The 18,674-nt window shown below is 36.0% G+C and overlaps 1 protein-coding gene across 2 annotated transcripts in view; it reads right to left on the bottom strand.

Moving 5' to 3' along the window:
- LOC126382012 (ATP-binding cassette subfamily C member 4-like) overlaps positions 1-13,247 on the bottom strand; it is a 36,562-nt gene extending 23,315 nt beyond the window's left edge. For both annotated transcript variants that reach the window (XM_050031695.1, XM_050031696.1), the window contains exon 1: positions 12,817-13,247. In XM_050031695.1, the coding sequence (XP_049887652.1) occupies positions 12,817-13,040 (224 nt within the window). In that variant the 5' untranslated portion in view covers positions 13,041-13,247. The remainder of the gene's footprint in view (positions 1-12,816) is intronic.
- Positions 13,248-18,674: the final 5,427 nt, after the last annotated feature.

Here is an 18,674-nt window from a genome sequence, read left to right as displayed (position 1 = left end):
ACGTGCTATAATTAGAAAGAAAACAACAAATTAAAGTGTATATGACGGCATGAACAAAACGTGAAGCGCTGAAGATTTTAAGAAACAATCTCCTTGCGAGAACTTTTTATCTATGCACAAACTACTAAGAGAACCTATTTCAGACGAACGTCTCTCATACAAAACAAAGAGCCTCAGAATTTAGAGTATGACACTTGATTTGACATATAAAATTATATTGCCACACGCAAAAATAATTGTGGGGTTGCCATAGTAATGATATGGCACGGCGTGGCAGTAGTGATAGCTTTAAATTATTTAGATTACTTTAAATTTTGATGACAAGGTTTATAAAAAAAAGACTGCAGTTTACTTGTATAACATTTTATTTTTTAATTTTGTTTTATATTTTATGGATTTTTTTCTGAAATAGGGCTTTATTATTATTACTTTAAATATGCCTTTTTGCATTAATGGCAAACTTTCCTCTAAACTCTCTTATCTAGAGACATCTGTACCCTTTAATATTTTGTTTATAATAACACTGCTAATCTTGAGAGACCCGGAAAGTTTTTAATAAAAATGTCTTTGTGCAATCCGCATGGCAAACACAATTGTTCCCAGTAGTCCTAAGCCTTCGCAAATTGTCATCACACAAACACTGTAACTTCTGCACTTCTAGAGTTCTTCCTAGCTCACTTTTAGGAAACTGGTGAAATATAGCGTCTTTTCGTCTTTTCGCTTACTTATCTGGATCTATGTTATCTTAAAATTAAATAAATAATAATAATAATAATTATCTTACACTCATACTGTATGGATATCACAGTTTTCTAGTTGAGAGGCTAACTACGGAATTTATTCAATGCAAATTTCACTCGATCACTTACATTTATAAAACTACAATGAAACAATGATTGATTTTGAATTTTGTTCGGTTAGGACGCCGGGCGGGCAGCGCTTGTCCTTGTGTCTATGTTTATATCCTAACCTAAGATTGTCCCAAGATGGCGGAAGATCGCAGAGGGGTGAAATGAAGTAGGAGAGGGGTGAAGTAGCTGTCATTTTCTAAACTCGGTACATTTGCGCTATGGTACAATTTTTTTGTATGAACATTTCCGGCCGTGTATCTATGACAGATTTGACATAAATTGTCAGTGCCGTACCGATCCGTCACCAAACCTTGTCATCAAAATTTAAAGTAATCTAAATAATTTAAAGCTATCACTACTGCCACGCCGTGCCATATCATTACTATGGCAACCCCACAATTATTTTTGCGTGTGGCAATATAATTTTATATGTCAAATCAAGTGTCATACTCTAAATTCTGAGGCTCTTTGTTTTGTATGAGAGACGTTCGTCTGAAATAGGTTCTCTTAGTAATTTGTGCATAGATAAAAAAGTTCTCGCAAGGAGATTGTTTCTTAAAATCTTCAGCGCTTCACGTTTTGTTCATGCCGTCATATACACTTTAATTTGTTGTTTTCTTTCTAATTATAGCACGTACACATAAAATCTTTTCACGTACACTATGTACGTAGTACGTACATCAAACTATACTTCAATTTACAGGAAGAAAACATCTCGAAGTATGCAAACTGAGTGGCTCCGCTGGGGAGTATGCTCTCCAGCGAAGCCACTTTAATTTGTTGTTTTCTTTCTAATTATAGCACGTACACATAAAATCTTTTCACGTACACTATGTACGTAGTACGTACATCAAACTATACTTCAATTTACAGGAAGAAAACATCTCGAAGTATGCAAACTGAGTGGCTCCGCTGGGGAGTATGCTCTCCAGCGAAGCCACTTTGATTTGTTGTTTTCTTTCTAATTATAGCACGTACACATAAAATCTTTTCACGTACACTATGTACATGGTACGTACAGTAATCTATATCGTTTTCAAATGAATTGGAGATGGTGGCTCCGCGACAGAGCATCACACCAAATAGCGTACCTAGTAAGTAAATATTAAAAACCAAATTTTGATGGTAAGTAGGTACTTACATTAAATATTATGATGAAATAATTTGAAAGGTTATGTTTTGATGTTACCTACTTGTAGATTTTTGAAATAGTTATAAAGAAACTGGTATTGAATATTGATTGAAATCGACAATGTATACCTTATTATATATTTAGTACTTAAATAAAGTTTAACTGTACATATTGCAGATTTTTTGAGCTTGTATCAGTAATAGTGTATTAAGAGTTTGAAGACGGAAGACCTTTATGTGGGATATACCTACCTAATGCAAGGGATAAACCTTGTTGTGGGAAAATCTCAATGTTTTCTCACTATATATTTTGAAAAAGGTAAGCTTTTTACTATTGTCTTGTGACATCTATGAAACTTGAATAAAAAATGTTCAACCGCAGTTGTTATTAATATTAATCTATAATGTTTTTATTGAATTAGTCATAGTCACACAAGCATGCAAGAACTATGATGTTGAACCTATATTCTGATACGTAATGATTTATTATTTCCTGACCTAAAGGAATTCAAATGTAGGTTTTCACTACAACAGTTTTCACTTTACTGTAGATCGAATCTGTAAATTCAAGCGAATGACGACCGTTCCCACAGCTACGTAAAAAGCTTTTTGCAGTTCTAATCGTGAATTACTTTTCGGAGAATAGAACTTTTTAGTTTTATCAAAAATAGAATTTAGTAAAATCTTCTTCTCCCCATCAGCCCTGGTGTCAGGGTTATTATTGAGCCGCTATAAGCCCTTGATAATTAGTAAAATGAATAAAATAATAAAGAAAAATACCTATATTAGAAAATATAATAAAATGTATAAATAGAAGGAAAATAATAAGAAAAATATTCATGTTATTCTGAATAGGTAAATAGCTGGAACTAGAATTGCGTGTTTGGCCGAAATGTGTACGAAACTAATTGCAGATCAATGTCAGTCAACTACACATATCTACGAGTATAAACAAATTACTAATCTTATTAGGTAACCGTGACTAGCGGATCACGGCCGACGACGACGCTGGAATTTCTTTACGTAGAGCAAGCATAGAGCGGAAACTTTTGTGAAACTACACCTAGGGTGGTATTAATAAACTAATCTCAACTTCGAGACTGCCCTCAGGATCATGTCAATGTGACAGTTTTCATATAAAAACCGAGACTTGAGCATGATCTTGAGGGCAGTCTCAGTTGAGATTCGTTTATTAATACCACCATTAATATCAAAATGTCACTAAATGAGTGGTTACATTTTTCTTATCTTTTAAATTCCGTTATTAATTATCAGCATAATAAACTTCTAACGGACCTTTGACAGTCATTTGTTTATAATTACCTATAAGTATAGTGCACCTAAATGTTTTTTGTGTAACAAGTAAGCAATTAAACTCATAAATGGCATAAGTACCTAGTTTTTTTACACCGTGCCACAAACTCGCCACTGAAACACACCGCTGGGTATTTTTTAGCGATATATTTTTTTCCTCACAAATATGTTGCCAATTATACCGACGAAAAGTTGCAATTATTTTTTTATTCCCTGATATTAAAAGTCGAATGTGTTTGTTTAATTGTAGGTGCTGTAATAATTGTAATATTGTAGGTGTTTCGTGCTGTTCTTCTGGAAGGGTGTTTTGTTTTGTTACTTTCTGATGGTCCAACTGCAGTGGGTCCGAGGAGCTCCATTCCCTAAGGCCAGGACCATTGCGTTTTAATAATTGATCAACTACCCAATTTGGCATAGCGCGTAGGTTTTAATAACTGATGAAGGCTGGTATTAAATTCGGCAACCCAATTTCGTTGTTCCCTTGTAACATCGGCCAATTTAAGTTGGATTTATTATAGCATCCAAGATGAAGAAAACTGATATCATTAACTTTTACAATGGTGCTGGAAGAACTGCGAGTTTATGGAATCTGTCGGCCAGAAGCATACAGTCTTCTTCTACATAAACTAAGTACGACTTCGAGAAAACACATTTGTATTGTAGATTGATATCGACTGTCGTTCAAAAGGCAGAATTGTTTCTTGAATACTGCGTATCCAATAATTGAAAAATTGTCAGATTATTCCTGCATGATATTCGAAACAAATACATGGAGATGCTTGGGTGCGTGTGTCTATTTAGCCGTACTGTGACGACAACCAGCACGCAGCCGCTCGCGCGTGGATGGGCGCGTGAAAACTAATATCTTGATAAGAACACGTTTTAAGCATATTTGTGAATGCGTTCATCCAAACGGGTCCAAAGTACCGTCTTGATTGGTTAATGACGGTCCGGTTCCTGCGGCGTACGGGACAGTTATCGAACTCGCCGTCATCGTCCACATTACCCAATGAGAAGGCATCAAGGCATGTAATCACAATTACCCGGAACGCTACGGCTGAATTGGACAGGAAGCTCCCTCTGTGCAATATGGGCTACTGTCAAACAAACACCGACACAGGGGACCATTTGTCACGCGCAATATTGACTACATCACAACACTATGTTATTATGTTCTATGTACTTCTAAGGGCTACTAAAACTTTTCAATTAATGTTCTTGCCGGTTAAATTTCAAGTTTGTATTTGTGTTTGTACTTTCAATTGATGCTTCTGCTAAGTAGGTGGTAGAGGGGCAAATTATGGTCTTTTATTTTTCACGTAAAGTTTTAAATGCTTATTATTCAAGGACATGGTCTCCATATGGTCGTGGGCAATGCCTCTTCATTGCAACATCCTTATCAAAATAGGTTTCAAGAAACAACTTATTATCGGTTTGTTTAGTACCTGCTTGCTTGTGTCGCAATGCTCTTGGAATTGCTCAAATATTGTGAATTGAAATTCAAATAAGGCGTTATGTTTTTGCAGTGCTAAAATTGTACCGGACCGGACATTTATGGGTACTTATTTATCAAGTTGGCGTTTCCGAGAATAAGACTGTCGTACTTACCAGCCGAACAAACAGTGGTATCATCTATGTTACTTTTTTATTACCATTAATTTGTTAAGGTGATAAGCTCGTAAATGTATTTGCGTCTTATGTGGTACAACACTTTGTACCATGCGTTCGATGCATGGTTTGCGCCAAAAAACTGTTCAATGTTGCTTACCACGTCGCTTAGAAAATCATGATTTGGTAACGTAGAATGAAACAGTTTATTAGTCACAAGTAACGCTTAGTGACTGTATGTGAGACTTCTGACGATTTGTGGCTCAGCTTATGTTTTCTGGTGGGAGGGATGATCGAACAACCTTCATTGAAGGACGGATGATCCTGAAAGTCCATAACTTTTACGTCCAAAGTACCTAGAAATATTTGACCAAAAAAGTCGGCCAAGACAGGTCATTTTATTATGTTCAGAAAAGAAATAGGCAGCTTGGTTATTTAGAGGCAATATTTGTAAGTGTGTTTCTAGGACAAAGCTGAGTATGTCGATGCTCGCGCAAGTCAAACAACGGTCGGTGTGATCTCGGGGCCCTTTTGGGCGGTTTAAAGGTAATTCATTAAATACCTTACAACGTTTATTGCTCAGTCCACTAAGATTGGATCATATAAATAAATTATATTACTATTAAAGAAATTTTGTAATGCACAGTACCAAGTTTTTTTGTGTGGAAATAAACGTTATTATTATATGTTTATAGCCATTGAAGTATATAAATGCATGAACAATCGTGTGTATATTGTATGATTTTGTTAGTGATTACTAGGTACTTTTGTAATTAAGTATTCTATAATATACAGAGTGTTAGTGACATCGTAACGAATACTGAGGAGGATGATTCAGATCATGTGTCTAAGTTAATCAAGGGGATTTTTCTGTTGCCAAATTCATGATCTTCATTGTGTTTTTTTATTTATTTTATATTCTATACTTTTTCGATTGAAAATTCTCTTAAAAGTCTTAAAAGCTTAAAAGTATGTTTTTTCCCTAAATGAAAAATTGGTACGTATATGCAATTTTATCAACAGTATAGAAGTCATGATGTATCCTAAGCAGATAAACATCTCCTTTACATAGTTAAAGGTATAATTTACGATTAATTTCAAAATGCTAATGGTAAATCCTGTGTTTATATGCGATTGTTATTGATATGCGCACGTTTTGCACGCCCCGATGACTAGTTTATGCGCGTGATTTTAACGTGACGGGTTGATGGGGATGCGGATCGGCTATCTGCATTTTTTTACCATAACAACATAACGACTATATCCCAATGGGATAGTCAGAGGTACATCCATCGCAAGATGAACTAAAAACCCACACCTTACTGAGCTTTCTGTTAGACCAACGTGATAGGTGGTGCCCGTATCGCCGTCGCGTTGTGTTAGTGAAAACTGCACTTTAAGTTATTTTTTTACCATAAACTTATTTGTTTATAAAAGGCACAGGCCTCCTCATAATAGTATAAGGGAGTTTAGGAAGTATTGGTCATACTTCATCACGCTTCTTCATAGCTATGATGGCAGATGACGCGATAACTACTAATGCCTCTAATATTTAATATATGGGTGAGATTCTTAATTATTTTAACATGGGGTTTTTACCGGGTGTAGGCAATGATCGCGTCACGTTCGATTTTAGCTCAACAGACTCGTGTATGTTGATCATTTTGATAAATATATTTGGTAATACTTTAGACTCTTGCGAAATGAAACGAGCGATGGCTGAGTCATTGGCATCGTATGACTTGTCTGTTTAAAAAAAAATAGCGAATTTATTAAAAAGAAAAAAATATACACGTCCTTGGCTTATGGAGTTAGTTGACCTTAGTATGGTCATCACGTCAACTGGTGGTTCATTTCTATGAAAACAACGCGCTACGCGACGTTGCAAACAAATTGGCCGGTTGTAGGTATAATAATAGCACATGATTTTGTCTAAAAATAAACTAATTTCAAAATAAGTTACCGTCAGCCTCCGTGGTCCAGTGGTTTGAGCGTTGTGCTCACAATCTGGATGGCCGTGGTTCAAATCCCGGTGGGGACATATCACAAAAATCACTTCGTGATCCCTAGTTTGGTTAGGACATTACAGGCTGATCACCTGATTGTCCGAAAGTAAGATGGTCCGTGCTTCGGAAGGCACGTTAAGCTGTTGGTACCGGTTACTACTTACTGAATGTAAGTAAGTAGTCGTTACATGAGCCATGTCAGGGTCCTTTGGGGGCTCAATAGTAACCCTGACACCAGGGTTGATGGGTTTGGTAATCCACCAAGAAGAAAATAAGTTGAAATCATAATTTAGTTTGGAACTCAGGTATACATAATCCTATAATGCAACGTGTGATTTACGAAGAAACTAAACATTCCGGAGAGTATGAGGCTTAAGGGTGATGTACAAGCTTGTGTCCAGTAGGGGGACGTAAGTTACCCGTTAATGTTATTTTGTATTTAACATAATTACGTTAATTTAAGGCTACAATTCTCGCTTGTTCTACAAAGGTGGCAGGAGCATCTTCAGTAGAAGCACCGTTTGTTAAAGTTTAGGTCGGGGGAGTAAGATATATAGATATAGATAGATACTTACTACCTCTAGTAGGTATTCATATTAATAATAATATTATCATACACAACAAACTACATCATGCTCGCGACCGGGGTGCGGCGGTTTAATGCGGTTAACACCGATATTGCTTTGATCTAAAAATGGAATCTCCAACAGTCATTTAAAATTAATCTCTAAACGCAGTACTTATCTATCTACCCATAATAGGCACGTTCCACATTGATTACACATAAGTCATTACGTATTAAATCTGTCGTTAATATATCGTTATGTTAATTCGTGTTTTATGTCAATCGATTCAATTTACAGGTGTTTAAGATATTGGAACACCAGTCATTATCGTTACTGACTCACGAATGGGAATTGTAGAGTTCTTTTTTGGAAACCACTTAACAAATCATTAAGTCACATGTTACATATAGATCGTAAATTATTATTGTTATTATCTAGCGTGTAGAACGCATCACTAATTAAGTTTTAGTTCGTGCAGTTTTTGTATCGTAACGTGTAACAATGATCTTGAACAAGCATTGTTCTTTAATATTTCGGCAAGAAATACAGGAAGAACTCAAGGATGTTGGTCGGGTATAATTTGGGTGTTTGGTATTTGTTTTAGCAAGAAGACCTAGCTGTTTTTGTGGTCTATCACGTGATGATTGTGTTTATGCTGAGTTGCGTGGTTTTGAGTGTGGATTTTAATAGTACTTTCACTGGAGGAGTCTCGCGTATTAAGGCGGCGCCACACGTCCCGCCGGCGGCGGTGCAGGTCCGCGCTAGGACAGGTCTCACCGGGGCGGCAGCTGTCTATCGGCATAAGCACATAGCAACATGCGCCGTTAATACTAACTCAGAATACTGGTTACATTTCCGGCCAATGACTATCACGTGATTTAGAATGTCTTATAGTAGATGGATGTACTGAGCTAGACTACATGTCAGATACCATGAAATTAATAAAACTTTTGATCTTATTGATACAAATGATAATATCCCAAGTAGGTATTTAGAACGACTACTTTCTCTTTTAAGTTGTACGTAGGTATTAGTAATGCAACTTAATATTAGGTACGCGGCAGTCACGGTACTGCATGCAGGTCGTTAAGTTATTCTGAGAAGTGGAGTTAAACTTACGCAGGCAGCGTAATTACAGGGTGGAGGAGCTATGCCGAGTCTAGACTGAAGGATAAATCTGGCGGGAGCAGGCGCCGGGCGGCGGCGGCGGTGGCGGCGCGGGCGCAGGCGCGGTGCGCGGGCAATGCGGGCATCGCACAGACTAGTTCCCGCTAATGAGCAAGCTATTTAAAGCTAATATGCAATACCATAAAACTTTATAGTACATATAAAAAGGCATGTCCAGAGGTAAATGCCCCCGAGAACGGTTGATGTGAACTTAGTCTATAAATAAACTAGGGACAAGGGATGCCAGTCCAGTTTTTGCACCTTCCACGAAGAGGAATGTGCATTGTGTTAGATGCAATCTATCTATAGAACTCACATCCCCAGGTGCCCATAAATTATGTACGGGTTTTGCTTGGGAGACTTGATAATCGTGCATTATTCATGTTTTTACAAATTTTCAGAAGACGCGATTATTATGTTTAATTAAGTTAGCATTTGAATACGAAACTAAGTTCACACGGTATTTTTATTGGAAAAACCACTTCAGGATTATTTCTTTTTTACGTCAATGTAATTTACTTACCTATTATGTCTTAAAACGTCATTCCTAATTTTTTATAGGAATACTACGTTTAGGATATTAGCAGTAGGTAATTTACGTTTTAAATTGCGTCATATCTTAACTTCAACTCCACGTTTAACTTTTACACCTTGTTTTTATGTTCTCTAAAGTGATCTTTGGAACTTAGTTGAATAAAAACTTAAAATATACTAATGTGTTATTAAATTCAATGATAACTAGTGTACTTGGCCTTTAAAGTGTGTATAGGATGTAAAAAATGCCCTTGTTGAAACCAGAATTATTTGCAATCTAGCGTTGTATGTCGGCTTGTGATTGGGTGTAAGTTAAGGTGTGACTATATTCAATATTATCGTTACGTAATCACAACTATTTTGAAGATTCTTATGTGTTATAAGGTCTTACGCGATCCATCGGGCCCGATGCGTCGGGATCAGGCATTGTAATATAAACTGTTGCGTGTTTTGTGAAAATGTTAAATAATGTTATCCTCGTTAATGTTTTTCTTGTTTTGTGTGGCTGTCCTTTTATAATAAACAATTTCTATTCTATTCTAATAATTCACAGGGAGGCCGGGCCACGATTTCGCTATACATTTTATACTACTTTATATCTACACCTGATGAGTCGGGTAATGCAATAAGGTATATATATCGATATATGCATGGCATGTGATGCTTACTTATTAGTAGTTAAAAAAGACATATTTATTATTTCCTTAAAATAGATAACTATAAAGAAACAGCTTTTAGATAAGTGAGGCTTATTATATGTACACATACGATAATACATTATTTGGACGAAAATAGAGTATACTAGAAAGATAAATAATAAAAATCTCAAAATGTTGAAAATTTGGGGGGTCCCTATACATGAAACGATTTTTTCAGTCTTTTTTTTCTTACTAGTAATATATGTTTAGGTACTGTTCTTTCCAAGAGGGGTGAGGTTAATTTTGGGGAGTTACTATAAATACGTAAAAGGCCAGTTAATCTCGAAAAACTCGTTTAGAAATTGTCAATCAATATTTTATGATTAGGATTTTTTGTGACGATTATTTCATTGTATTAAACGACATAAGTATAGTTACGTATTATCATTATGATAATTACCAGCCGGTAAAACACCGGGGCCATAATGAACTCAATTATATAACAATTAACACTAATGATATACTTGGAAATACTGAGGTGCGAAAAAAGCTCTTCTAGATCTACGATTACCGTTTGACGTAATTAAATGACTTACAAATTTATTAATTTATACAAATTATTATGTCATTATTTACTGGAATGAACCTTGCGGTGATATACGCTGCAATTTAATGTGTTCCATGTATTGTACTTGTGCGTATATTGTAAATCATTATTATAATACCTGTTATTGATTTATTCCTAGTACTAGCACAATGTTGTAATTGCAAAGAAAAATATTCCAATTTATGGCACATGGGTATACCACAGGTACACATTCATCATTATCATCATTCCTATAATGGCGCACTAGTTATATTACTTATTTGTTAATTCATTATCACTAATTTAAGAGTCACGCTCTTGTCGGTGTAGCATTCCCCATGCTACTTTTTTAGGGGAAAATAGGGCAGTGGTTTCCCTCTTGCTTTCCGCCCCGCAGTACCCCGTCTGGCGCTACTTGGATGACGCCCAGATTAGTCTATATCAAAGCCGTTATAAGATTCCTGTCCTCCGGCTCTGAATAGTACTGACAGTTACTGCTGCCTTAAAAAACGCGATTTTTTAAACGTCCATCATAAACTTTTATAAGAAATAGTAACAATAGGTCTCGATTGACTGTGAAATAGCGGAATATTACCCATAACAAAATCTAAAATTTTTTTTTTTGTATGAGAAGTATTTAATTTATTCCGTGAATTGAAGTATTATCCATTATTGTGGTGTACTTTTGTGATATAAAATCTCTGGGAATAGACTCCATGAATTCTTCAAAAATGCAGGAGATGTAATTTTTCGCTTTAAAAAAAATATCCAAATACCGAAAAAAAACCATGGCGAAGGCGGTGCGCGACGGAGTTTCTAACTGAGGCTCCTGTAGCGTTGTCATATTAAAAAAATAATGCATATTTTCTATTGATCTGGTTTCAGAAATAGCGACGTGTATGATAAACAAATGAACTCATTTTTATTGAGCTTTAACCGAGCTTTAATTTAAAAATAAGTAATTTGAATTTGGGATTCTTAGTAAAACGTAATATATAATCGAACTTTAAACTAGGTAAGTAGTATACGACGGCAATTTTATACAATAACTGATGATTAGGAATATTGAGCACAGTGAAAGAAATGAACATTGTCACTAGAATAACGCTTAGTAAATTATGTCATGGATGCAAATTAATAGTAAGTCACGTAGAAATAGACAAAAATAAAAATAAACCCAACCAAAATGTCATAAGGGAATTTGATTATGTTGCTTCTGAAATAAGTATCTAATCATATGAAATAATTATCCAACATTTTTTTTCTGTCAGAAATTAAGTCCCTTTTTAAATTCTTTTATTTGAAATATTATTAAAATATGCTTCAAAATAATAATATAAAGATAAAATCTCAGTCACACCTAAATAAATTGCACCAGAGTACCTAGGGCGGTGCGACCGACGATTTGAGTTCAGAACTGCTTGCTGGTAAAGACATTTTTATAGCGCACTGGAAAAATGGCACAAGTTGTAGCATAAGGTACACCTATTCAAGCTTATTTTTCTAATCAGGTTAAAATAATGATAAAGGCGGATAGCCTCCTACTTAAAGTCTTGCAGTCAGAATACGAAGTCCTAAGATGGATATGACATAGACAAAATATAGTATATTTATATAAATAATCTGGGATACATTATACATAAAAAATGTGCAATTATATGTTATTCGAATATTTATTTGCTGACATTATTTGCGCGCCGCACTATTTGTTAAAGGTAAACTGACTAGATATAATTCTCGACTACATTGATTTATGATATGATGCTCTCATAAAATAATATGTTCTCATTATTTGTATAGGTTTAGGCGAATCTTACACAATACCGCGAACCTGAACATAATACGATTCCTAACACACGAATATCGTCTGTACACCCGCGGTACACCGCGCGGTTGTGCGGTGCTTGGCATAGGACAAACCGCTTGTCCGTGCGGATCACTGTAACCGGCGGCAGGGCGCTACAAAATCCGCTTCACCGCGTCCGCCTGCGGCGTCGCGTCGGTGCGTGGTGTCGCGTGAGAATCGCCTAACATGTAGTTCTCTACGATATAACACAGATCGTGAACCCTTTGTGCAGCCAAGAACTAAATCTTATGGAATTTATAAAATTTTATAGTTAGGTTCGTTTACTGGAATAATTTTGTATTTCGCACGATTTTTCAATTTGTGTATTTTGCATTTATGCAGTGTAAATTACTTACATCGTCAAAACATATCATAATTTACATTAGATACCTATTTACTTATTTATATAAAATAAAATTACTTTATATACCATAGTAATAATCATATAAACTTATTAAATACGTGTAACAACTAATTCTAATCCATCCATGTTCATATAAAAATTAAGTACTTATATAAAAAAAATCAACAGATTATAATAACTTTTTAAACAGAAGTAGTTGACTTACTTTTCGAGGCGGTCTCCGAGTTGGTCTGAGAGATGGCTGTCCTTCGGCTTGGTGAGGTCCGAGTCGTACAAGTCCCGCTTGTACCCTCGCCAGAAGGTTGGCATCATCCACACGAACCATGCTTTCGAGAACAAGTTCGCCCTCTTGTAGTTATTGCTCTTCTTCTCACGGTTTTTAGGTGGGATTTTATTTGGCTTGCTCGGGTCTTTATTACCACTGACCATTTTGATTTATTTATTTATTTAGAACGATTTACAAAAAGCAAAGTAACAAATTAGTCCACAATTTTCCGCGTTTACCACGAAAAATTAGAGTGTATTGAAGAGCAACATTTTCAGTGTTGAAAATCGCGACAGTCGCGCTGCGGCCGAGCGATGTTGCGCGGGCGCACTGGCGGCGCTGTATGAGTAACGACGACGCGGTTAAGCCTCTCTCACCACACTGACTTCGTTACTAGATCACACGCCATTTATAAAACTTACTTATATCAAAGTCACTTGCTCGCGCTATTTGCTATCCTCTCGAGCTTTTAATGGGAATTCCTAAAATTATATAGTTATTCACTGTTATTGAAGTAAGGATGTCCCCGAAGCAATTAGATACTGTCTATGAAATAATATATCCATCGATATTATTAGAGCTTAGGTGATACAAAGAGGAACTTATTCAGCTTAGGTTTTTTTGTTTTATTATGTAAACAATGGCATCTAGATAGGACGAAGACGATGGAAATTCGTCTTGAAAAGTTTGACTATTGAGTTTCCAGATAAGCCACCCTGTTAACATGCAGTTGGGTAGAGAAGCTGTGAGAATTCCCATTAATATTTATTTTTTATCACAAACTAGGTTTTTGATATGATGGAAATTGATGATGCGGTTCTAGGTGGAGTTCGTTTAAAAGTATTTTGTTTACTCGTACTAGATCTTGTACATTTTGCAATTTTTGAGAAAACTGGCGTCATCTACGAATACCGTAACTTTGCGATTTGAATAACGAATGATTAAGCCAATCGTTTAGTGCGAATTAATTAAGTAATTCATATTAACAACAAAATAACTTGATCCACATCAAGTAATTGTTACATTACCTATTTTACTTCGCGCGTCATCGTCCAATGAATTAGCTAACAGTCATCACAATTTCAAGTACTTATAAATATCATATTACTGTATCTACACAATTTTCGAGTAAAATAAGTCCAAACGTATAACTGTAAAAGTTCTATAATTTAGCTATTTGATCAATTGTCGAGCACAATACATGAACTCGACTGTAAGTAGTTACAATGTAATATTGTACGAGTATTATGTTCTAGTGTGCGTCATATAAATGATTCCCACGAAACCGAATTCAACTATCTGTTAGTCAGTACGTATATATGTACCTAGGTGTAAAGAACAAAACTGGGCTAGTCGAGTTTAGTTTTTCTATTGGACTAGTTTCCAACTAGTTAAATCAGTTACTTTTTACTAAACGTCTAAAACACGGAATTACTATGGAATTTGTATTAAACAGCCAAACTGTGACGCCATATACAAAAACCTGTTTAAATATCGAACTTCTTCTTCTTGATTTAAATTCATTAATAAGTTATTCAAATAGAAAAAAGAAAATGTTTTTCGCCAGTTTTAGATCTGTCTTTATTTAGTAAGTAATCAGAATTTCATAATTTATCTATGACGACGACACCCATTTAAAACATGTGCATGATCATAATCAGTGATGTTCTCTTACTATTTTTTTTTTCTTATTTTCCTAAGGTATATTACTGAGGACGTTTTCGCATTATAATGAATGGCGGATAGTAGAAAATTATCGGATATTGGGTTTAGTGCGCAAGCTGCCATACAAATTTGTTTAAGTCTATTATATTTCGGATCCGTCATTCACGGACTCGGATCGAATTCGGATCAGTTGTAGTGCGAAAACACCCGAAGGGATCTGGTTATGTTTAATATTAAGTAAGTAGGTAAGTACGTAACATATTAATTGACCATCGTAATTATTATTGGGGTTGGTAGAGCTACAAATCATGATAATAACTTCTTCCTTTTTCGTTTCGTTGGCGCGATAGGGAAGGTGCTAACAGTCCATTATTTACCGCGTTGGACAGCACTATCGGTATATTTCATCGGTTACACCCGCACATGTTAGGTTAGGACACTCGGGACAAGATGCTAGGTGCAACCTTGGAGAACTTGGATAGGGAATATTATTCTAACTGGTCATCGTGGATTATGGACATTAGTGAGGTAATTTATAAATTGCCGAAGATATACATCCACTTTTTTTTGTTCCAGGAACTGTCTTTATATTTATTGATAATTGTATGTATCTTGGTGGGTGGTATCAGCCAAGGCCGCTTTTCTTAAAATGTGTTACCTATCATCATCATCAGCCCATTACCGTCCCCACTGCTGGGGCACGGGCCTTCTCTATGGATGGATAGGGTGATCGGGCCTTAAACCATCACGCGGGCCCAGTGCGGATTGATGGTTATTAACGACTGCAGCCGGGACCAACGGCTTAACGTGCCTTCCGAAGCACGGAGGAGCTCGAGATGAAAACTTTTTTTGTGGTGTTACCTATAGCACCTCTCATTTGTGGTATCTCCAGAATATAACTCTCGTATTGGTATTATTGAGGATAAATTGTCCTGTGAATGGTGGCAAGCACATTACCTCCATTAAAATCATGTTAATTTCATTAACTTTGCACAACCGATACATAAGCTACATTTACACTTGTACCATCACATTTAAAATGTCCCTTATAAACTAAAATATAAACAACATCAGATGGAAATAATATATAGAATAGTTAATGGAAAACTTAACAAGAAATCCTTGAATGGTTGGTTGCAAAACGACCCCAACTACTACGGCGAGTAAGTACTTATCTACTTGGTCACCCATCAAGGTCTTATTGATCGAATCTGTGAGGAAAACACTATAGATTATGTTTGAGAAATAAAAAATATTATTCTGGAAAAAAATACTTATTTTGAATACCACTACTATTGCGTGTAACTCAGGCATGCAGTAGTCAGCTAAGGGATTAATTTGTGTCTAACATGAGAAAACTCTGTGGGATGATTCACACCATGATTCTGAATTAAAGCACATAATAACGGGTTCTTACCGCGTTTAAATGGGGATATGAGTTTACCGCGTAAACTTAAAACCATGATTCTGGGTTGATATCAAGTGGAATTCGCATGGCTACTTGTACGTACTTGTACGAAGGGGATGATTTAGCTCATCGTAAAAGTATAATAATTATATGAAAATATTTATAAAAAAAAGATTTTGCGACGGAAAATTCCACTTGATATTAACTCAGAATCATGAGCTGTGTCATTCCCCTCAGTATTCGTTACGGTGTCATTAACACCTTGAATATTATATAATATGAGTTAATGAGCATTGATAACCCGTAAAATATTCTCACGTTTTATGGCTCTACATGGTCATGTAAGAGTTAATATGAGCTTATCTATGGATTTAAAGATTTAAATAAAACAACAGAAAGTACTCTATCATGTTACGTAAATATGAAAGTGGTACACTATAACGTGATGTACCTATGTCGGCGACCCTACGGTAACTTTCGTAGAATGAATCACCAGGCGCGACGAGATTTTCATGTCATTAGAAGAATATTTTAATGAACGCACGCCTGATATCGAAATAGAAACCTGTTGTCGACGTATTAGTATACTACTAGCTGTAGTAAATGGGTTTTGTTTACGAGCGATTAATAAAAAAAACGGCCTCCGTGGTCCAGTTGTGCTCACGATCCGGAGGTTCCGGGTTGGAATCCCGGTGGGGACAAATCACTTTGTGATCCCGCTTACTACATTTAAACACGCATTTACTTATAAGATAAAGATAATATTACAAACTTTGACTAACATAACAAACCATACAATATAACTTTACGCATGTAACCCCATAAGGGTAGGCAGCACCCTCTCCTCGCAAGTTATTTGTCCAGTGTTTTGACCGTTCGGCTCACGATCCGGAGGTCCCGGGTTCAAATCCCGGTGGGGACATATCACGAAAATCACTTTGTGATCCCTAGTTTGGTTAGGACATTACAGGCTGATCACCTGATTGTCCAAAAAGTAAGATGATCCGTGCTTCGGAAGGCACGTTAAGCCGTTGGTCCCGGTTATTACTTACTGATGTAAGTACGTAGTCGTTACATGAGTCATGTCAGGAGCCTATGCGGCTCATAATAACCCTGACACCAAGGTTGATTGGGTTGGTAATCCATCTCACAATCCACACGATAGAAGAAGAAGAAGAATAAAAAAACCACCGAAGTTGAGTATTTACGTCTAATAGGCTACTTGACAACGTAGTCAATTGAGATACTTTTTACCAAACGTCAAAACGAAAGTTTTCTTTGGAGTTTGTATGGAAATACTGTCCTGTGACGTCATCAATAAAAGCTGTCAAATGTCGTACTCATTGTTGCATAATTCTTAATTTAAATTCGAAAATAACTCGAAAAATAAAATGAGATTTAGTTTAGACTGGCTTCTATTTCTAGGTTAGCATTTTATAATTTATCTTTGACTCAGTGAAATACCCAATTTGTCAACTTATTTAAGGATGTTCAACTTTATGCTGTTCTAGGTAGGTGTCTACAGAGATAGGATGCAAAGTTTTTTATACCTACTAGTATAATAACATGGTCTTATGAACTGAAAACTTCCAAAAAATTATCATGCCTATTTTGTAGTCAACAACTTTCCATTTGTGCCCGGATAATTGCAATAGGCTGACCCCCTTATTATATGGGACATTAAAATAGCTGGCTAAGAGTGGGTGCATATTATACATAGCATACTAAACATCTCTGCCTACCTTTTCGGGTATATAGGGGCGTGATGCTATGTCATGTTATGTTTTAACGTTTTCTTGTGTGTTTTTCTAAACCAGACAAATCCAGTACTTTACAATTTGTCAACATGACTTAATTACAACGGCTGAGTTATATAATAATAATAAAGATCTTTTTATTTGTTCTCCACAATGTACAGAGGTGGGTTACATAAAATAATGCACAATTGAAGGATATGTACGAGTGGAGACTGGCGCCCGAGATAAGCCATGGCCTGTGTTTCGGGATCACCAGTGAGTTATACCTACGTTTATATGTTACTATTACGACGGCAGTTTTTATTACTTCTCACGTGGTCAGACGGTAGCATGGTCGCTCGTGATCGGGTTCCGGTGGCCATTGAATGATCATTGTGTTGCAGTGTGGGGTCATCAGACGGTGCTGCTAACGTGTCGGCACAATACAGCTATTGACGGCCACTGAGGACTCCGGACGCGGTAATGCTCGTCACTCCGTCGCCAGCGCAGACACCAACCTAGAAATAACAAGTAGGTACGAACTGTAAACTGCTAATCTTTTTACGTTCTTAATATTCATATTAATATATTTATTTGTACTTATCATACATTGTCATTATTTATCGTACATTATTAACATTAATTTTAGTTGAACATCATTATTATTTTATAATAAACAATTTCAATTCTATACTTAATTCAAAATATTTTGTATATCCATGGGATACAAATAAATTAAAATAACAATAAGTAGTTAATATGAATTAGATCAGAACACTTCACTATTCATTCATCAATGAACTCCTTAACGCTTAAGTAAGCTCTTTGTGTGAGTAGCACTTTTAAGTTACTAATGAAACTCGCATCAGTAGGTACATCCTTCAGATCCTTCGGTAACTTATCGTAGATGCGCGGCCCCATAACACGCAATGAGTGAGCGGTGCGATCCAGCCTATGTATAGGGGTTACAAGTTGACATCCTCTCCTGT

The sequence above is a fragment of the Pectinophora gossypiella genome, chromosome 3, assembly GCF_024362695.1.
Source record: "Pectinophora gossypiella chromosome 3, ilPecGoss1.1, whole genome shotgun sequence".
NCBI lineage: Eukaryota > Metazoa > Arthropoda > Insecta > Lepidoptera > Gelechiidae > Pectinophora > Pectinophora gossypiella.
Note: the sequence above shows the minus strand (reverse complement) of the source record. Positions and strands in the feature narration are given on the sequence as shown.